Below are 23410 nucleotides of genomic sequence, written 5' to 3' on the forward strand. Positions count from 1 at the left end.
AAAACAATTCTAACCAGGTCATTAGCCAAATTCATTTTAGCGATAAATGCTGAACTGCCTTCTAGCACAGTTTTGAGGAATTGGATGTTTCCGCTCTGATTTTCAACTGTTTATTATTTGCAAACTTGGAATTGTGCTTCATTTTTTATGGTTTATGACAATAATCCAGAATTAGAAAACATGATTTAAATTTACTGGTTTCCTAAATTCATCTTTCTCCAATTTGAGTCCCTCCGGTGATTTGATCTATATTTAACCATCAGCCATGCTAACTAATTCTGGTAATAGCTGATAAACTCCTGACAGGATTCAGATTCAGAAAGTATACCTTAGTTTTGCATTTAAAATTAACCATTTTTTATCCAAATTGGTCATCATGAAAAAGTGTGCTATCTGAAAAATGAAAAGAAGAATTTGCATGCTTTTCTCTGGTACACCAGAAATTCTATATTTACACATACTTTGACATTCCTGGTTTGATCCTTTTAATAAACAAAAGCTGGTTGAGCAGAAATGAAGGACCATATGCATCCTCACAATATAACCTACTTTCTGTTTAGTTGGAAATAAAATCCATTTGCTTAAATCAGATAAAGTGACATCGCTGTTACAGAAAATTAGGTATATTAAACTGCTAAGTAACCACAACTCCTCCCATACTATCATTTCTGAAGAGATATATACCAACATTGTAGGCATAACAGAATTAAGCTGAATGATAGAGAGAAAATAAATTTGACAGATATCTCCAGATAAAAATTTAGTAAGCAAATTTGACATACTATATGTATGAACACACTTCAATATATTTTTAAATAAGAATTGAGGCAATGCCTATTCCATATTATTTTTAATCTGTAGCAAAAGCAGCTATAGCTGTACACATATCACTAATCTTCTAAAATAGTTTTTTCTATGACACATTAATAATATTCCAGAAACAAAGATCTATCCAAGATCAAATATCTTCTAAATTATTGAAAAGGATAGAAGAATTTGGAGAAATAGCAGGATTGAAATTAAACAGAGAAAACAACTGTTAAAAACCTTACAGATAAGCAAAAAAAAAAACTGTCAGAAAAAATACACTTCCAAATAGCTAAGAAAGTTAAATATTTGAGAATATACTTAACAGCAAGATGTGCAAGGATAAAAGAAGATAATTATATAAAATTATCAAATCAAATAAAATTAGATTTGGAAAAATGGGAAAATTTACAACTATCAGTGTTAGGAAGAATAGCTACTGTGAAAATGAATATTTTACCAAAACTCCTCTTTCTAATCCAAACAGTACCTATAAAAATAGAGAAAAAGTTTTTTGATGATCTGAATACACTGATCTTGAAATTCATTTGGCAAGGAAGGAAAGCTAGAATTAAACTGAAAATGGTACAAGAAGCTAAAGAAAATGAAGGATTTGGACTATCGGATTGGTCTTATACTACCAAGCATGTGCTATAACATGGCTAAAAGAATGGATAACTCTCAGAAATAAAAGATTGTTATATTTAGAAGGACATGGCTTGCAACTTGGATAGCACACATTTCTATGGTATGAAAAGAATAAAATCCATAGATATTTCCAAAACCACTATATAAGAAATGTACTATTTATATGGGAAAAAATAAAACCAAAAATCTATACGAAAATCCCAGATTGGCTATCAACAATGGAAGCATTTGTACACCCAAACTTAGTTAAATTTGAAAAAATCTTAACATATAAGGATATTCTGAATACAAATGGGAAATTAAGATCTAAACAAGAGTTGGAAGATCAGGGAATTGATTTATCATGGTGGCCTCGACTGCAAATGCAATCAAGATGTGATAAAGATGTTAAAATATATGATTTTTATAAAGACCAGACAATGTTTGATCAGATGTTGTTGACCTCTGATGAAAAACTGATTAAGAAATTGTATAACTTTTTATTGAATTTGAAAATGGAAGATGAACAAGTGAAAGAAACAATAATAAGAGCCGAGGTGGTGCAGCAGTTAGAGTGCAGTACTGCAGGCCACTTTAGCTGACTGTGTTCAGCAGGTCAGCGGTTCAAATCTCACCAGCTCAAGGTTGACTCAGCCTTCCATCCTTCCGAGGTAGGTAAAATGAGGACCCAGATTGTTGGGGGCAATGTAAATATATATATACATTGCTTACTGGTGTACACCACTTAGAGAGTGCTTGCACTTAAAGCGGTATATAAGTCTCATAAATAAATAAATAAATAATACGGGCAACGTTTTTTGGCTACAATATAGAATTAGAGAAATGGCAAAATCTATGGGAAAGAAACTATAAATTGACAATGGCAACTTTGTATAAAGAAAATTTATATAAAATGTTTTATAGATGGCATTTACCACTTGCCAGATTAGCAAAAATGTTTAAAAATATGTCTAATAAATGTTGGAAATGTAATCAAAAACCTTGTACATACTATCACCTGTGGTGGACATGTATTAAAGCAAACAAAATTGGACAAAAATACACATCTGGTTAGAAAAAATGTTAGGGAAACACGTAGACTTTAAACCTGAACTTTTTTTATTAGGTATCATTCCAGAAAAAAATGATAAACAGAGTGTATATTTAACATTACATGTATTAACAGCAGCGAGGATTGTATTTGCCCAGCACTGGAAAAATAAAGAAATACCATTGGACGAAGAGATAATCAAGAAAATACTGGACTGTGCTGAAATGGACAGACTTACATAAAGAACTACTTCTTTATTTTACAGCACTATTTTGTTGAAGACAAACTCTTTACTGAGGTTGTTTCGCTTTTCTGTAAGGCAAAAGTGGAATAAATGTGTGCTTTATTAGGTTTCTATCAACCACTATAAAAAGGAGGGGAGAGGGGGGAGTTCTAGCTACTAGATTGGCTAAAATCCTGCAAGTATAGGGAAATTTGCAACAGCTTTATAGAAGAATCCAGATTAAGGAAAATAGAGAGAAAATTTTAACTCCTCTACCTATACAGTAAAGTGAATCACATCTTACTTCTAAATTAACCTTCAATTCCAAAGAGTCATGTTTGTCTTTTAGATTTTTGAGGTCATCAAATGAAAACCTCCAACCCATGTTTAATCTCATGTTCTGTAAGTTTTACTGGTAGCTCGTGTCTAATTTCAAGGTTGATGCTGACAAAAACTGAAAGCGATAAATATTTTAAATGATAAAGCAGGCAGGTGGACTCTCTAAAGCTGCAAGATACATTATTAGACATATTTGCAACAGAAATCCTGTTATTATTCAAAAATCTTAATTCTTCTCTTAGCAAAAGATGCCAAAGGCTACAATGTTAAGATGTGCAAAACCCCCTCCAAAATAAGTTACCGGTATGTTTTTTGTACTATAAGACAATATTTTTGTACTATACAATGAAACTTTTACATTACAGTAATGATACAGTTTTTCAGGTCATATATTTTTCAAGTGGTTACACAACAGTAAACTGTAACTTTGAGGTAGCTATATTTTTCATGATTTTACTACTAACTTTCAGGGCATTTTGAAAGTTGTGGGAGTTTAAAATTAATCTACCTTTTGTCAAACTCGAGAAAAAAAACTTTTTGTAATGCAAAGAGAATACCAATTATCAGAATGGGAATGCATTAGGAATTTTTTAAAAAGTGAAATTGTATCATTCACTAAAAGAGAATCTACTATAATATGAAAATGAATCTAAAAGACTCTGGAAGTCAAGAGTGATATGAAAGAGACTGTTCTTTCCACAACAAAATGGCTGAGAGCTAGATTTAGATCTACACATCTGGCCATATCCTCAAATCTTTATTGTCATAAAACCCACAATTATCCATAAATGTTTGTTAACAATACAATAACTGAACATTAATGGAAGAAACATAAGATAAACATAACAAAGCATAAGCTAGAATTCCATTCTAATATGGGAATTCAATATTCCTTATTAAGCATACGCATCATTTAATAACTTCAGCCTAGTAAAAATAGGTCATACTTTTTACTTGCTTAATTTGTGTGATCAAAGAGACCCACCAAGTACAGGAAAAGCTGAACATGGCATATATGATACAAGCATTATATGTAGTTATTTAGCACCATCTGCTGGTTGTGAAAAAATAAAATCTTTTATTAATACACATATCCAATAGCTAGTTGCAAGAGTGTTTCAGCTCTTCAAAGACTAAATCATTTATGGTGACATAAGTCACAATTGCCACAAAAATATGTTAGGTTTCAATATAATGTTGCAACACACCATGCTTTTAAATATGGTAACATTTAATTTTATTAAATATTAATATTACTATAGATTAATATACCCAAACTCATACTTGACTTTTAATATAGAAGTTCTAAAACAGTAGGACAGCTCTATTAATAATTTTTTTAAAAAACCACCAGGAAAAAAAAATAATTCAACTGGAAATATTACTTAAGATTTCAGTATTATGCAACTGAAGAATTGCAAAAAAAAAAAAAATCATTAAAAATAGTTAACAGAATGATCTTTATGGGGGGGGAAGTCTATGTGAAGTACTGTACAGTAGCATAGCCCAAAAAGATGATCTACAACAGGCTAAAGAGATAAAAGGGAGAAGTAGGTAAGTGGGAATAAATACAGTGGATATAGAAAGTGTACACATTTCTATTAAAATGCCAGGTTTTTGAGATATAAAAAAAAATCAGAGCAAGATAAATCACTTCAGAATTTTTTCTGCCTTTAATATAATATAATATATAAACCGTATATTTCATTTGAAAACAAACTGAAAAGTTTAGAAGGGAAAAAATAAAAAGCTTACAATAACATGATTTACATTCACATCCTCTTATAAGTACGGATGTAGCTGTGTGCAGAATTAGCCCATCACATTCAAACCGACGTTAAATAGTAGTCAATATACACCTACCATCAATTAAAGTGACTCTGGCCAAGCCATTTAAGTTCAGCTGTTCTAGTAGGATTTTTCTGACATTTATTCACAATTGCCTTTTATGGCAAAGGCAATGGTCTTCAAAGAGCTTACAAAGCATCAAAGGAATCTCTTTGTTGGAAGGTATCAATCAGGAGAAAAGGACAAAAAAAAAAAATAAGACATCAAGTATACCTTGGCACATAGTGAAGGGAGTGGTCAACAAGTGGAAAAAATATGGCAGAACTGTGACTTTACCAAGAACTGGATGTCGTTCCAAAATTGATGAAAAAACAAGAAGAAAACTGGTTTGAGAGGCTGCCAAGAGGCCTAGAGCAGGGGTCAGCAACCTGCAACAGTGAAAGAGCCACTTGGATCCATTTCCCTCACAAAAAAAAAAATCCTGGGAGCCGCAAAATGTGCGCCCGCACACGCGCGCGCACGCGCATGCGCACAGAACACAGGGCTTGATTGAAGAGAGGAGCTTAAGGCGAAACGTGCGCCTACCCTGCCCCCCATCCAGCTCTGGTATGAACGGCTCTGCAGTCCTGGCTTCTCTTCCCTTCGGAAAAGACTGCTCTCCCCTCACCCCGCGCTCTCCCTCTCTGGGACTTTCTTCTTGCTGCCTTTTGGCACGAAGGTTCCCAGGGAGCGGAGGAGGAAGCCGACGGGGAGAAAGCTGCTGCAGTGAATGTTCTGAGGCAGCAGAAGACGGTCGCTCGGGCTCGCCTATCTCAGCCTGCTGCAGGAGGCTGGAGTTGAGGCTTCTGGTTTGCTCTGGGAGGGGTGCTTGGAAAAGGGAGGATGGGAAGCGGAAAGTGGGAGAAAGGACGCCTTCCAGCTCTCTGGGGTTCTTTCGCTGGGAGGTGAGGAAGCAGCAGTTCTGCTCCGTGGGAGGTGGGAGCAGGCAGCCTCTCCTTCAAACTTTGCCAAGTGACTCCAGGAGCGAAGCGAGCTACGAGTCCTAGGAATGTCAACTTTGCGAAAGAGGGAGGCGATGGTGGGATTAAAATAAAACGGGGGGGGGGAGGTTGAGGAAACCCAGCAGATGCTTACATCAGAGGGCCAGCAAGAAAGGCAGGGAGAGGAAGAAAGCTTTCGGGGCTTGTGCACAGACATAGCGGACTCTTTCTCTTCTCCTGCCCTTGCTGCATCTCCTGTGGAGATCATTTGCAGCTCTCTGTGTCTCTGCAGCTTGCTTCTTGAAGCGATTTCAATCAGCCCCATTCATTGCCAAGAATCCCCAGGGAAGTCAATGGAGGTCTGCGGCGAATCAAAAAGCCAGCTGCAGTACCTCCACGTCCGTTGATTTGACCGGCTCAGCGGCCCGGGGACGAGCAGGAACCGATGCCCCCACTGCCCACCGGGCTTGCTGCCTGGCCTGGGGAAAGACAAGGCAGGCTCAGCGCCCCGGGGACAGCCAAAACCCAATGCCCCTGTCGGCCGCACTGCCGCCCAGCCCGGGGAGACGCGAGGCAGGCTCAGCGCCCCAGGGACGGCCAAAATCCAATGCCCCTGCCGGCCGCCACTGCCGCCCAGCCCGGGGAGACGCGAGGCAGGCTCAGCGCCCCGGGGACGGCTACAAACAAATGTCCCCGCCACTTGCTGCCTGGCCCGGGAAAAAACAAGGCTGGCTCAGCGGCCCGGGGACGGCTACAAACCAATGCCGCCCCCGCCGCCTGCCGCACGGCCCGGGAAGATGCAAGGCTGGCTCAGTGGCCCGGGGACGGCCAAAACCCAATGCCCCTGCTGGCCGCCACTGCCGCCCAGCCCGGGAAGATGCGAGGCTTGCTCAGCGGCCTGGGGATGGCTACAAACCAATGCCCCCGCCGCCTGCCGCACGGCCGGGGAAGATGCGAGGCTGGCTCAGCGCCCTGGGGACGGCCAAAAACCAATGCCCCTGCCGGCTGCCACTGCCGCCCAGCCCGGGGAGGCGCGAGGCAGGCTCAGCGCCCCGGGAACGGCCAGAAACCAATATCCCCGCCGTCTGCCGCCCGGGGAGACACGAGGCCGGCTCAGCGGCCCGGGGACGGCTACAAACCAATTCCCCCGCCGCCTGCCGCACGGCCCGGGAAGATGCGAGGCTGGCTCAGCGCCCCGGGGACGGCCAAAAACCAATGCCCCTGCCGGCCGCCACTGCCGCCTAGCCCGGGGAGGCGCGAGGCAGGCTCAGCGCCCCGGGAACGGCCAGAAACCAATATCCCCGCCGTCTGCCACCCGGGGAGACACGAGGCCGGCTCAGCGGCCCGGGGACGACTACAAACCAATGCCCCTGCCGCCCAGCTCGGGAAGATGCGAGGTCAGCTCAGCGGCCCGGGGACGGCCAAAAACCAATGCCTCTGCCGGCCGCCACTGCCGCCCAGCCCGGGAAGACGCGAGGCTGGCTCAGCGGCCCGGGGAGGGGCAGGAACCGATGCCCCCGCCGGCTGCGGCCCCCGCTGGGCCTACCGCCTGGCCCGGGGAAGGGCAGGAACCAATGCCCCTGCCGGCCGCTGGCCCCGCCAGGCCTGCTGCCCAGCCCAGGGAGACACGAGGCCGGCTCGGCGGCCCCTCCGCCTGGTGCAGGTAAGCCCCCTCCCTCCTCCCCACTCACCCTCCATCTCCGGGTCTGCTCCTGCTTGGCCCACTAGGGCCGCAGCTTGCGGGAGGGCTGGCCCTTTCAACGGAGGCTCTGCTGGGCTGCTCCCAGCATCGATCCTGGGGCTTCCCCGCGCGGCTCTCTGGCCACATGCACCTCGGACTGGGCCAGCCCTGGAAAGGCCCTTCCTGGCCACCAGGGGGCAGGGCATCTGGCTGCAGGGCCAATCGGGAGCAAGGGGCAAATCTGCATGTGTGTGAGAGAGAGAGAGATAGAGAGAAGGGAAGCACAAGTGCCTCTCTGTCTCTGTCTGTCTCTCTCTCTATGAAAATGGCGGAGAAGGCTCCGGAGCCGCAGGAGGTGGCTCAAAGAGCCGCATGCGGCTCCGGAGCCGCGGGTTGCCGACCCGTGGCCTAGAGCAACATTAAAGGATATTTAACATTCAACAATATTTAACATTAAAGGAGCTGCAGGAATTTTTGGCAAGTACTGGTTGTGTACTATATGTGGCAACAATCTCATGTAATCTTCATATGTCTAGGCTGCGGAGTAGGGTAGAAAGACAATAGCCTTTTCTTACAACAACAACAACCCCCCCCCCAAAAAAAAAATATCCAAGCCTGGCTACATTTTGCAAAAATCTGCATGAAGTCTGACAAAAGCAAATGGAAAAATGTGTTATGGTCTGATGAGACCAACATTGAACATTTTGGCCATAATTCCAAAAAGTTCGTTTTGCAAAAAAACAACAACAACAACATTGTGCATCATCAAAAGTACATCATACCCACAGTAAAGCATGGGAGTGGCAGCAATATGCTTTAGGGCTGCTTTTCTTCAGCTGGAATTGGGGCTTTAGTCAAGGTGTACGGAATAATGAACAGTTCCAAATATCTGTCAATTTTGACACAAAACATTCAGTTCCTCTGCTAAAATGCTGGAGATAAGATGAATTTGACCTTTCATCATGACAATGAAAATCTACGGGAGAAAATCAAAGTTTTGGAATGGCCCAGCCACAGCCCCGACCTTAATCCAATTGAAAATCTATAGGGTGACTTGAAGAGGGTTATGCATAGGAAATACCCTGGCAATCTGAGGGATTTGGAGTGCTTTTGCAAGGACGAGTGGGTGAAGATTCCCAAATGCAAAATGTGACATGCTGAGAGGTTCATACTCCAAAAGATTGAATGCTGTCATAAAATAAAAAGATGCTTCAACAACATATTAGTGTAAGGGTATGCATCCTTATACAAACACCATATTGTAAGTTTTTTTCCCCTAAAAGATTTCAGTTTGTTTTTCAATTGAGTTATACAGCTTACTGTATATGTTAATTTAAAGGTGAAAAAAATTCTGATTATCTTGGTCTGATTTTTTTACATCGCAAAAACCTGGTATTTGAACAGGGGTGTATAGATTTCTACATCCACTGTATGATTATGTTAAGACTTTGGAGAACATTCAGAGAAAAGCAAATAAGATGATCAAAGGCCTGGAAACTAAAACATATGAAGATGGGCTGCAGGACTTGGGTTTGGCTAGTCTAAAGAAAAGAAGAAACAGGGGTGATATGATTAGCAGTATTCCAGTATTTGAGGGGCTGCCACAAAGAAGAGGAGATTAAATTATTCTCCAAAGCACCAGAAGGGAAGACAAGAAACAATGGTTGGAAACTGATTAAAGAGAGAAACAACCTGGAATTAAGGAGAAACTTCCTAACAGCGAGGACAATTACCCAGTGGAATAGCTTGCCTTCAGAAATCGTGTGTGTTCTATCACTGGAGATTTTTAAGAAGAGACTAGATTTATCTGAAATGGTATAAGTTTTCTGCTTGAGCAGGGGGCTGGACTAGAAGACCTTCAAGGTCCCTTCCAACTCTACTCTACTCTACTCTCTAATCAATAGCAGGCTGTCCTCAGTGTTCTTAGGAGCTGCACTGTCTCCTATAAGCTTGGCCCTGCCATTCATAATTATGGATAAAGCTCAGAATACTGAGGAAAGAAAGCTGAATCTGCCTCTTTTCTGCATCAACCCAGATTCTATAAATTTCATAAAGCTGACAAAACAGCAATTGTAATATATTCCTGATCTTAAACTCTATGGATTCAAGAGATGAAGAACATCTACAGCACTCTCCCTTCATTAAATAATGCATTTGCTATAAAAACAAGATAGCTGTTTGAGAGATGTATCAAAATACTAATTTGATCACTCAGCTTTGAAGAAAATAATGCAATGAAATTATTTTATGTAAGAGGTGTAATAAACTATAAGATCAGACATGATACAAGAAAGCTTGTATCAAGAACAGGTTTTAAATAATAAATTATAGTATTTAAAATGGATTTTTTAAAAAAAGGACATGGAAGAGAAGAAAAAAACCTGCAATTGAAATGAATATAAAATGAGTGCAGAGCAAGCAAATATGCACCTCACAGCATGAGCAGAAGTTGATATAAAGAAAAAGAAATGTGGAAATGGCTTGGAATGCAAGAAGAAGAAAAGGGCATTTTGGACAGACTCTTAGAAGTCTATGGTGTTTGGCTATTAGTAAATATGAACAAGGATGCCTAATGATGTGAAACGGGGTGTGAATAAGTAAAACAATGATATCTGAAAATGATAACCCTAAAAGTGATTATGAGAGAACAATGTGCACGGAGGAAAAATATGGTTGCCAAAATTAAAGGCACGAAAAGCAAGGAACGTTTACAATTAAAATAGGAAGAAAAGTTAGAAAGTGATTTTGATGGAAAGGTAGAATTACACGGAATGGATGAAATGCATAAAACTTCTAACAGTGTGAGTATAATTAAAAATAAAAATTATGAAATAACTGCCAAGTTAATATCCAAGAATAGAGAAATGAAAATCAAAAATGTTGTGAGAATGTTTAAAAAATGTTAAGATATAGATGATGTTATTGCATTGTTCATATTATACATGGGATTAAACATTTTAGGAAAGCTTGTAATTGTATCCATTCCCTTATTTGCCAAATGTATAATACAATAATTAAGGTGCATGCAAATGTTTTATGTCAGGAAGAGAGTATAGGAACATGATATCTGTTCTGCCCCACCTCTTCCTTGCTAAAATGCTAATTACTTGGCATTAATAATTAAGTACCGTATTTAAATATACTTAAAGCCTAACAATTCCAAGCTCTTTTCAAATTCTAACTGAGATTAGCAAAGATTCTTGCTTAATCACATCACTGCCACTCAATTATGGATATGGTTACAGTTATTTATATCCTAGAAAATATGGGTATGCAGTAGCAGAAGAAATACTGATATGCATTTTCTTCTTTAGTCTGTGCCAATAGTATACCAACCAGGATTCATATTTGAGATAGGATAACCAAAATTTGAAACAAGCAAACTTTCACTTAACCAGAAATCACTATCAGTACAACTTCTTCAAGCAGGTTCCATGTGTGCCAAAATAAAAGAAAGATTGATGCAAATAATCTCATTAATCACTCTTGAATTAAGCAATGGGAGAATTATCTCTGCAAAAGACATAAATTTATTCCTACATAATAGACAAATGTTAAAACTTTAAATCCCTAAACTATAATTTTATTTAAGAATTAGCTCATGTCTAGATATATGCAATCTTTTAAGAACATGCCTCGTGAAAAGAACATTTATTTGCCATACTGACTGTGCTTAACAAGGTTTTTGTTTGTTTGTTTCTAGAAAAGTTGAATAGCATCTTTTATTTGATTGAGAAAATGTTAAATGGTTGCCAGCAAATCTACCTTTATAAAGCATTGGTGAGAATTTTTCACTTCATTTAATATTATTGACTTCTAGAAAATATGCATTCAAAAATTTAACTCACCATTTCAAAGGGGTACCTTCATTTTCAAACCATATTTCTCCAATGTCCTCTCGTCTCATAACCTTTTGGAAATGTTTTTTCACTTTGTCAGTTACAAGTGTCAGGTAGCTTATCCTAGGTAAAAGCAGCTGAAAAAAAAGTTTGAAAAATGGATTTTGCACATTTTGTGAAATGCTATCAAACAGAATGCATTGATTTAATTCAAAAACTGTAATTTAAGCTAAAATATACACTATAAAACATAAATGCACTGTATGGGATTACTATAGAAGAAAAGAGAAAGATAGAGGAATCTTTCCTATTCCACCATTATAAAATGTTGCTAAAACAATACCTGTAAGGCATTATTGTTGTTTCAGCCCACAAATACAAGGCTGAGAAATTACAAATAAGCACATTATACTTTATGGGGCAAAATCTGTATTTAATGCTCTTTTTTTGTTTTACAAAACACAATACATTTTTTTCTGATTCCAGCCAATTAAACATTAATTTCAGTATATGTTATGTGATTTTAAAAAATATTCTGCACAATAACACCATAAAATCCACAAAAGTGAGCTTTATTGAGTTTTAGGGGACTGACATTCAAGCAATTAGGCTGTAAATTGTGGGCATAAAAGTTAAAGAAACAATCCACAATGCATAATTTCTTGCATACTAATTAAAGATTTAGGCAAACCTTCATAGACAGAATAAAAACTTCATAAGAAACATATTTCAAATGGAATTTGGACATACAGGAAGAGGTTACGTACAATAATCATGAAAGACAGTAAAATTTTGTTAATTTGCATTTCATTAATGAATTCTTGTAAGTAAAATAGAAAAATAAATCGTCCCATCCTCATACTGCTATCAAAAAAGAAGAGGAATGAAAAGACTAAGAGAACAGAATGAAGAGACAAAGAGTCAATAACTATTAGGCCAACTCAAAATTTACAAAATGCTATGCATGTGGTTTGGTTTCTCAGAACTCTTCACCAGGTAAGATAGTAAATGAACAGTTCTTAGGAAGTCAGAAACCTGAATTAATCTAAGAAGATCTTACACAGAATGCTTTTTTGTTAAGATACCTCTTCAGAATCAGTCCTGTAACAAAATGAAATCCTATTATCAAACTTAATGTTAATAATGCTGATCGGAAATAAAAATCCAATGTTTATTGACATAAAAGATGTATCCAATGAACCGTTAATCATTTGTTAAGATGAAATATACAAGACAGTGATTAGATTTGTACAGCCTAGATTATGGTTTACTGAATCATAAATTACTGAATAATTCTCTGGGTTGATATATCACCATAAGCCACAATATGACTTTGTCTGATGTGTAAACCCAGCTACAATATTCTTCAACTATAGGTCTTTCATGGAATTAAACACTTACATAGTATGGTTCCGCTTCTCTTTCGGTACTCTCATCTTGATACAACATAAAACAGGTTGGTATTCTTCCAAACCACACGTCTCTGAGTACATCTTTGTCATCTGCCATTCTTCCAGGAAGTGCAGAAACACATCTAGGCTAAATTATTCCTTAGATAACCCACTACAAAAAAAAAAAAAAAAGAGAGTCTGCTTTTAAACCCACATGATTATCTGAATCATATTACCCCTTTAGTTATTTACATAATACATAAGGATTTTTCCTTCTTGAATCTTCAAATTATGGTTAGTTGAAAACAGTATTAACTATCTTCACATTATATAGCTTCTTAATGTGCAATGATACTCTTTATGATTTGATAACTTATCCTTTAGTTAAAAATAATAAACTTATATAATAAACCAAATATAGTCTAAATGCTGTGGTGATGAGATTTCTTCTAACCCATTTTTTTGTTTCAGCAAATGGTAGCTTTGAAGACAAAAAGCAATTTTAGTAGGAGTGCAACGAGAAAGGAAAACAAGAAGAATATGTACATGAAAATCAGAACAGATTTGAAAATTCTTGTTAAAGCTAACGAGATATATTTGCTTTAAATGAGCGACTTACCAAATCCATTCTAACTTCTCAGTATACCACTAAATGCCAGCATGCTTTTACTTTAACTCAAATCTGTAACTGTCTAATATGAGGGCTTTATTTACAAAATTCTCTTTAAAAAAATGTCCTCATTTTACCAACCTCAGAAGGATAGAAAGTCAAGTCAAACTTGAGCTGGTCAAAATTGAACTCCTGGCATTGAGTTAGCCTTTTTGAGTGGCAAAAAGGACACTAGGGCTGAAATTGTTTAAAGGGGTAGAGGTGGGGTAGCACGCCAGCAGAGTCAATTTAGTCATTTTCTGGATTTTTGACAAGCCGACCCCAAAAGATTTGCCATCTCATTCACATATATATATATGCATATACATATAAACTATACACGCAGACAGACAGATGGATAAACAGATATAGATATATATTCTTGTGGGAGTAGGCATTAGAATTTCATTTTTTTCATGTGTGCCAGTATGTTCACAAGAAAAAGTGATAAATAAGGGTTATCCTTATCTTTTCTTATCAAACCTTTTGCCATTCAATCAATCAAGCCGTGGTGGTGCAGTGGTTAGAATGCAGTATTGCAGGCTAACTCTGCCCACTTCCATGAGTTTCATTCTGACCTGCTCGAGGTTGACTTAGCCATCCATCCTTCCGAGATCAGTAAAATGAGGATCCAGATTGTTGGAGCAATATGCTGACGCTGTAAACTGCCTAGAGAGAGCTGTAAAGCATTATGAAGCAATATATAAGTCTAACTGTTATTGCTATTGCTATCACTGCTCTACACGTTTTGGAGGCAGCTACAAGTCATTGAGTGGCACTGTGATTCTGGAAACAGGACACTATTTCAACTCTTTTCCTTGTTTTGGGGAGAAATTAACAGGGAAACTGAAAACAGAAAACATCTGAGAAGGAAACATTTCCTTTCCTCAAGCTCAACTCCCCAAACTGTGCTGAAGTTCATGAAATATACCTCCAAATCTCAGTAGTGGGATCCACAAATTGATTAGCGGACATTAAACAAGCCTAATTTCAGCAATTTCACCCCCTCCAACATCTGCATTAGCCTTCCCCAACTCAAGCACTCTCTGGCTGACAAAGTATGGACTTGTACAAGTAGTTCTCAACTTACAACAGTTCATTTAATGACTGTTCAAATTTACAATGACTTATGACCATTTTTCAGTTACCACCTCTGTAGCATCCCCATGATCATGTGATCAAAATTTAGATGCTTGGCAACTGGTTCATACTTTTTGTCATAGAACGCACCGGAACAGAGTTCCGGCACCTTTTTTCAACGGATTTTCCAGAATTGCATTCTTTTCCTATTGTTTTCCTTCCTATCCTCATTTGTTTTTGAAAAGGCCCCGCTGGCAGTACAGTGTGAGCGGGGTCCCCTTTAGGAGGGGCCATGAGGCACCAGAGCACCAGAGCCAGAGCATGGCTTGATTGGCTGAGTCGGACCATGTGGTGTGGAAGCTGATGGTGGCTGTGGGAGACACATAAAGATGGAGGCCATCTTTCACAAGAGGGTGAGTGAGCCTTTTGCCTTCCCTTACAGAAGGTGGGGTGTGAGGTTAAAAAGAGGCGAAGCGAGAGGGAAAAAAGGCAGTTACTGGGATGTGTACGAAAATCTCTTTTTAGTCTTTTATACTATACTTCATACTTTTATACTATACTTTATATTCAAACTGCAGAGGGGAAGAATAAGAATAAAGCCAATGTCTTGTGATTTGGAGGTATTATTATTAATAATAATATATATTAATTATGTATTGGTCAGATGTAAAGGTAGACCTACAGTATGAGGTTTAATCAGATCTATTTATTAAATTGGGTTTAACTTAAAGGTAAATTAAAAGTAATCTGTTCACTGACAAAGTTTTAACTTTAATTTGTTTCAAATCAATATCCATATTAAACTCCAAATGTAAATTTTTTCACCTTTTGACTTCTTAAAAATAATTCAATCAGTTACAATAATTAACCAGTGGAACAACCTGCCTCCAGAAGCGGTGAATGCTCCAGCACTGGAAGTTTTTAAGAAGAGACTGTACAGCCATTTGTCTGAAATGGTATAGGGCAGTGATGGCGAACCTTTTAGAGACCGAGTGCCCAAACTGCAACCCAAAACCTACTTATGTATCGTTGGGTGCTGGTGGGCCTGGCCCATTGGGTGGGTGTGGCCAATTGGGTGGGCATGGCTTTGGTGGTAACGGTAAACTGGGCAGGACTAAAAAGTTCAATCAATCAATTCCAACTTTGCAAGATCCTTTTTTTTCCGTGAGAAGTTGAAATTGATTGATTGATTGATTGATTGAACTTTTTTTTTTTTTGCACACGGCAGCGGAGGCCTAAAACGAAAAGATTTATAAAACCCAGCTGAAGGCCTAGGACTGGGGTGACAGTGCGCATGCCCACAGAGAGGGCTCTGCGTGCCACTTGTGGCACGCATGCCATAGGTTCGCTATCACGGGTATAAGGTTTCCTGACTGAGCAGGGGGGGGTGGACTAGATGACCCCCAAGGTCCCTTCCAACTTTATTATTACTATTTTACAAGCAACCAAATTTTGTTTTATTGGGCCAATTTCATTCCACAGAAAAAGCTGACATTTCCACTCATTAAATTAAACGGGTATACCAGTGGTAAATGTCCCAAAAGATTAATAAAATGCCTTCTTGTAATTTAAAGCAACACAGTGCATGGTAACATTAACAGTATTAACTTACCTTGAACAAAATCCTAATCTTTTAGATACACTAAAAATTGAAGGATTTTTTTTTCAACTACAAAGGTAAACCTTGTAGGGTAGTATGACATGTGTGAGTTCCAGCACTTTTTTTTTTTTACAAAAAAAGGACTGTTTATGACCACTGCTGTGTCCCAAGGTCATGTGATCACCTTTTGCAATCTTTTGATATGCAGAGTCAATGGGGAAGCCAGATTCACTTAACAACAGGGTTACTAACTTATCAACTGCAGCGATTCATTTAACAACGGTGGCAAGAAAGGTCATACAATGGGGCAAAACTCACTTAACAAATGTCTCACTTAACCACAGAAAGTTTGGGCTCAATTGCTGTCTTAAGTCGAGGACTACCTGTACTCCCGAGTTTCCTGCCCATAGGAAACTGTAGTGAATGCTGGGAATTCGTCCAAACGCCTGAAGGTTGGCGAGGTAAAGATGGACGATTAATATAACGGCATACAATCACATATACCGGTTATTACTTAGAATCGGGGATAGGCCACCTGGCATAACCCAATAGTTTGGATCGCATAACCCGGAACTCACCAAATAGCCACGCTAGTTATAGGATTTAAAGTTAGTACCGGTTCATTCACCAGATGTCCAAAGAACTCGGGGAAACGCCATGCAAAGCTTAAGCTGGATGCAAGCTCTTGAAAGGCAGGGCTGTTCTCTCTTTGGAAACCCACCCCCGAGTTTCCCAAATTAATTCGGGGCGGAGGGGGGACGGCTCACTGCACGACATTCTTATGCCGTGAAGATAATGCCGGGTCAAGGATTGCGTCTTCAATGCATCTCCTTGTACGATTAAAGCATACCCCGGCAGCGCCGCATGGAAAGCCCCGCGGCGAGGAGGAGCAGGAAAGGGGCGCGAGGAAAAAAAAGCAGACCAGAACTGTCAGTCTCGCGGCGGAGAGCGCGAGAGGGAAGAGAAGAGCGAATGTTCCCCCACGCGCCACACTCCCGGCCGCATCCACCCCGTCCTGCCGTTCGGACGCTCCGAGACCAAGCGAGGGAAGGCAACGCAACCGTTACCTGTCAGTTCGTTTTCGTCTCCAGCCGCGCCTCCTCTTCCCCCCCCCCTCCCGTCCTTCCGCTCTCCACTATCTCACACGTATCTCTCCACAACGCGCAAACTCCACTCAACCTCACCCCACCCAACACGGAGGCCTTCGTTTTAAAGCCAAGTCTTGGGGATCACATGACTCAGCTCGAGTCTGCCAAACCTCCACGGAAAGCTCAGCGGTGCGATTGTTTTGGTTTCTGTTGCAACCCGGAAGTGCTGGATAATCATAGAGACTACAGAAAACGATGCCCTGGCGAGCTGAGTTCGGCTTTGCTGATGCTGCCCTCCAGAGGGCAATATATGTTCCCCAGATTCATTTACGGGAGGCCTGGCAAGTGATCTACGGCGCGCAAGACGGTCGATGAACTAAGCCTCCTAACCTTTCTTGCAATCAGCGATGGGAATCCGGGCTGCTGGAAATTAAAGTTCAGCAAATTTACAGGCGGTGTAGAGCAGTGTATCTCAGCCTTGGCGGCTTTAATATGTGTGGACTTCAACTCCCAGAATTCCCCTGTGTGAGAGGCTGTTAAGACTTTTAAGTCCGCACGTCTTAAAGCTGCCAAAATTGAGATACAGTAATGTAGAGATTTGAATTGAGGCCTTTTATGAAGAACCAGGAAAAATAAAGTGTGCTAATTTGCCTAGAAGGAAATTTTTAAAATCCTGTTAAGATGATCATTCACTACATGATCAAAGTTATTAGAAAGGTGGATAAGGCTATTCTATATTTATTCATTCGAATGATTTATTGTCTCCAGGAGGCTTACACTGTTTAAAATGTAACAACAGGTAAATACCAAACTTTCTAAAATGAAAGGCCCAGGGAAAAAGGAGTTAAGACCTAAATGGGAATAACGTCTACAACATACAACTTGCTTTGTTATATGAATCCAGCCTTGGTGATTTGTAAATCATACTGTATAATTTAGTGACAGAACCTTGCAGATTTATTTTAGTCATTAAGCCATGATTAAATAAACTGTGGCTTAGTTTGCTGTACATGTATTTTGATGTTATTGAAAAACAATAGCCACAGGTAAGAGAAAAGTAAAGAAAGCCCATTTAATGTACTATAGCTATAAAAAGACTATTGGACAAGTCGCAACTTCAATCAGTTTTGAAGCAGCCAGATAGTTTTATCTATATGCAATTCCAAAGGAAATACATTTGCATTGCTTTGAACGTATATATATAATTAGACATTCAAGGTGGGGTTCTGTGAGAATGACAAGCTTGGGTGAAACTCAACATAACCAAAAAGTAGACAAACTGGTTTCCAGTGCAATAAATAAGGCAGAATCTTGTACAATAGCAGGCAAGTTGAACAACTACGAAGGAAAAAGAATGTAATATAAAGTATAATACAATACATTATGGCAGAGAAATCTTCAGATGATAAATCAGGAAGAATTCCCACTGGGCAGTCAAACATAAAGTCATCTATGAAAATCCCTTTCTAAAATATATGTATGGTCTGGCAGTTAAGTTTTCATATGGAGTCTTTGTACATTCCAGGAAATACCGGTAAGTCCATACATCTTTTATCACAACACAAACACTCTTAGTTAACTTGTGTTTGATGTCAGGAGGCAAGTAAAAAACAATGTGTTTATCACTTTGATATCACAAATGTACATTTTGTTATTTAATGTCATTGTAGTTGGAAGGAGAAAAATTCTTCTTCCTAAAGCTTCCTTCTCAAATAATTTGACCCCCAAATGAAAAGAGAGGATTTATTGGAAAAATAACCTGATATTGGGAAAGATTGAAGGCAAAAGGAGAAGAGACCGGCAAAGGATGAAATGGTTAGTGTTGTTGATGCATTGAATTGAGCAAACTGGGAGACAGTGGAGGGGGGATCTGTCGTACTATGATCTATGAGATCATGAAGAGTCAGACATGATTTAGCAACTGAACAATACAAAGCTTTCTCTAAAGGATCCCTCTTTAGCCATTGCTTCAATTAATTAAGGTTTTTTATTTGAGTGAATAGGTTTTTAAAAATACTAATTTTAAAAAACTCTTTTCCCCCCCTCAGGATCAGTTTACAGTACTTCCAAAATGCAAAATAAACTTATGTTAAAATACATTATTTAAATGGAGGCAAAAAATAAGCATGATAAATATTGCAGCTTACTGTGAAATAAAATAGTGTGGTAATGGTAGCAACTGCAACCTCTTTAAGAGAGTCAGGACCTGGTTGCTACAATATACTGGATTATAACACATAGCTGTTTTTCTGCCATTCTGTGGCGCAAGACTGAGATTGGTAGTCAGAGGAGGTCGTTGGTGAGGCAGTTCATTCTTTAATATTTGTTTTAAAAGGGACTCTAGCATGCTGGAAGCAAAATGCCATTCTCTAGTCCTTTTTTTCCAAAAATGCTTCTGGGCCCTCTCACCTTCACTCCACATAACAATCTTGAATACTCATACAAGATAAAAATAATGGCTGCAACCTGATGCTTTCTTTGAAACTGATTGTTTCCCCCCCCCCCCCAAGTAAAAAGGGAAAGGTAAACTGACTTGGTAAACAACATCTTAGACTGTTAGAAGGAATGCTGGGGAAAAACCTTGTCATTTTGGCTTCTAGTAAATAAATAGCAATAGCACTTAGACTATATATACCGCTTCATAATGCTGTTTTCAGAGTTAACATATTTCCCTCAATAATCTGGGTCCTCATTTTACTGACCTTGGAAGGATGGAAGGCTGAATCAACCTTATTTATTTATTTATTTATGAGACTTATATACCGCTTTAAGTGCAAGCACTCTCTAAGCGGTGTACACCAGTAAGCAATGTATGTATGTATGTATGTATGTATGTGTATATATATATATATATATATATATATATATATATATATATATATATATTTACATTGCCCCCAACAATCTGGGTCCTCATTTTACCTACCCCGGAAGGATGGAAGGCTGAGTCAACCTTGAGCCGGTGAGAATGAAATGGTTGATTCCAGGCCATGCCATTGTAGCAGTTATTTTTTCAGAACAAATTCTCAAAATTCCACATGGGCCTGCTAGTACTAAGCCAAACTGAGGATATTAGAAAAGTGCAGTGTGTAAGCCCAACTATCATTCGGGTCAATTTCGCATGAAAAGGAAAAGATAAACACAATCACTTTTACTATAATTGACTGGGAGGACTAGAAAAATGCATACATATAATGTTTACGCCGTTATAAAGCCCAGTCATTACCCAGAACATTGGAAGGTAAATAGAGCTGTATTTCTGATTAAATGGGTTGAGATATTTATTCTTTAAATGTATCTACTGCCATATCTTACAATTGCTTATATCTTCTTTCATTCCATAAGTTAAAAACAAAATACTTTTTCTTTTTAAATAAGGAAAAGTTATAGGCTGGAGTGTGGTTTTCCTGTGGCTGAGCAACTTCTGTTAATTGAATTATTTGCAATTTTAAACCAATCAGTAGTTTAGCATTGTATGTAAACCAGCCAGTGTAGCTTAGTGAAATGTATGAATCTGGCCAAATAGTGTAGCAATGTTTTCTAACTTTCTGTCTTAATGTTATTCCAAGAATCAGATTGCAATTGAACTGTCATTATTATATCATAATTCATGCAGTGTGCAAATAAATTCTAAATAACTAATTGGATTATTCTGGGTAAAACTGAACTGTATTTGTTACACCTAGTACAAAAGGAAGTGGCTGGATTAAGTGAGGGACTAATTTTTTTAAAAAATAGGTATCACTTCCATAATGTAACTTTATTCATACAGAATTTTACATAAAGTTGTCCCATTAGTATCATACAATATGCTCTTGCAAACCTATCTTGACGCCACTAGGTGTCATAATGTTTCTATCACTTCTGTAACTTTTCTCATATGATAAAAAACACTGCAAATTCAAAAACATTTTAAGGAAAACTCTTAATTTAATGAACAGTTGTTTGACAATTCATTAACCAAAAAGTTTCAAGAGGACATTGCTAATTTTTTTCTGGTTTAAAAAATAAGTCAGCAAATAGATGTCTCCAATCCTCCAGACTAACTACATTTGTTTAAAATAATACTCAATAAAATCCCAAACAAAAATACCCAAAATATTGGTCATCACCCTTTCCCTCATATTATTGCGTGTTACTGCTATATCACCTGGATTTCGGTGGCTGGTATTTTTTTTTTAAATGTAATCATTGGCTAGAAACATTTACTACCTTAACCATGATTTATGAAATAAGCCACAGTGATAAGCTTACATATTGCATTAAATCTCATACAGACATGGTGTGCAATTCCTGTCAACTTCTTTGTTGGAGAAAGCTGCAATATTTCAAATGGCCATTGTATTATTGACTAACAATGCTAGTTGCATAATGCAAATTCCACTACAACAGACATGTCAAACTCGCAACGTAATGTGACGTTGCGTGACGTATTGGAGCTTTTTCCCCATTGCCTGCAATGGGGTGGGTGCGGTTTCCTTGTGATTTGTCCGGCCTGCAAGCCAGCAGTTTGACACCCCTGCACTACAAGGACTTCAAAGTTAAATTATGCATGCATTAAACAACACCAAATGGGAACTCTTAACTTCTGTCTCCCTCTGCTGCATTCCTCCTATCTGCTGCAAAATACAAAAACCAGAAAGGCTTTTCCTCTTTCTGCTTTGCCAGTCTTCTTGGCCTATATATTCCATCCATGGACATAATGGTGGGAGGAAGCAATGAGTTGCGCATTATAACATTGTAGCACAAAGGTTATTCTTTTTACACTTGCAGCATCATATTGTCAACATGTATGTAAGGGGTGGGATTTGCATCATGGTGCACATTTCATCCATGGTGATTGAAACTATTATTTCAACCGATGGGTAAGTTGCACATCCCTACTCTGGAATCATTGGCACCAATCTTATTTAATGATCTAATATAATTTTTGTACTTAATTTAATACTGTACCTTTTACTATTAATATCACTTTATTAGTATTATATGTAAACTGCTTAGAGTCTATTGATACGGGGTATAAATCTCATATATAAACTTTTAACCATATGAAATCTTATGTTGCTTCCACTATGAATTGCACTTAAACTTAATGTTATTTATAAAAGGATCTAGTGGTAGAAAGCTGATAATATATCTTGAATCCTCAATGTATTCTGATAGTTACTCAAGTGCATCATATTAATCCTATGTTAAAATTGTTGTGGCTTGTGGCTTAGTTAAATTGGGAGGAAAACCATGAGAACATCTAAGGGTGATTTAAAACTGCCTCAGATAGGGGTTTAGGGTGTAGTAGGTTCAGTACAACTGTAGAAGGGCCTACAAATTGCAGAAAAATTTGAATATTATTGCTCAGATGTTTCCTTTTCTATATATAGGAGACACATTTTAATACATATGACATTTTAATACATATGACCAGAATAGGAACCTGCAAGTCCATACTGTTTTTAATATTTTTAACAAAAGATTCATGCAAGTATGACAGCATTTCTAATAAGCCAGGTTTTCATCTGTGAAACAAACATTGGTTTTAAAAAAATCCATCAAACATATTAAACTTATCCCAAAGAAGAAGAAGTTAATGAATAACCTAATTATTTGGAATTATAGCATGGCTGAAAACTTACACAACTGCTCCAACCAGTTCTAGCTGTGTAATGGACAGTCATTGGTAGCACCGTACAGCCTACTCGATTGCAAATACCGTATTGCTAGGTGTTTGCTAAGCTCGGCTCCCTGAAGTAAAACTACTGCTAAACAGAGCTTCTGTTGTCACTGGCATACATGATGAGTTGAACGGAATGAATTATATCATTAGACAGATTTATTTAAAATGTGCTGTTGTTAGAAACACTATATTATACAATATATACTGAATCTTGTTTAGTCTTATACATATATTCAGAAGTGTAAGTATTAAACTTATTTACCCTCTTAGATAAGCTTAGATAAACCTCAGTAAAGGAATATTAATGTATTCAATTTTATTTCTAGCGTCTGTTGTTGTGATTAATGTTGGTTATGCAGTCAGCCATATGTTTAGACTGGGTTTGGCATTCTTGTCCACTTATCAAGTCCTTTCCAAGGACTAGGATAGGCAGATGTTATTGTTTAATAATATTATAGATGTCATCACAGAATGTCTAACTAAAGGTGCCTTTTGCAAATGACTGGTGATGTTTTGTCAGTGCTGATGATGTTTAAATGGTACTACAGATATTTTTAGGATTGAACCCAAGGCACCTATTAATTACTGGTACTATC

At 38.6% G+C, this 23410-nt stretch overlaps 1 protein-coding gene across 8 annotated transcripts in view; it reads right to left on the bottom strand.

The window, feature by feature from the left end:
- ATG5 (autophagy related 5) overlaps positions 1 to 17363 on the bottom strand; it is a 42005-nt gene extending 24642 nt beyond the window's left edge. For 2 of the 8 annotated variants that reach the window (XR_005557641.1, XM_039351094.1), the window contains exons 1-3: positions 17123 to 17262; positions 12737 to 12898; positions 11345 to 11472 (exon numbers count right to left, since the gene is read on the bottom strand). Coding sequence is in view for 7 of the 8 variants with exons in the window: in XM_039351094.1 (XP_039207028.1) it covers positions 11345 to 11472; positions 12737 to 12844 (236 nt within the window). In the remaining variant the exon portion in view is untranslated. The other 6 variants (XM_039351096.1, XM_039351097.1, XM_039351100.1 and 3 more) reach the window with 6 other exon arrangements.
- Positions 17364 to 23410: the final 6047 nt, after the last annotated feature.

Source organism: Crotalus tigris, unplaced genomic scaffold (assembly GCF_016545835.1).
Source record: "Crotalus tigris isolate CLP2741 ecotype Arizona unplaced genomic scaffold, ASM1654583v1 scf7180000018371.15429387391:27106975, whole genome shotgun sequence".
Taxonomy (NCBI): Eukaryota; Metazoa; Chordata; class Lepidosauria; order Squamata; family Viperidae; genus Crotalus; species Crotalus tigris.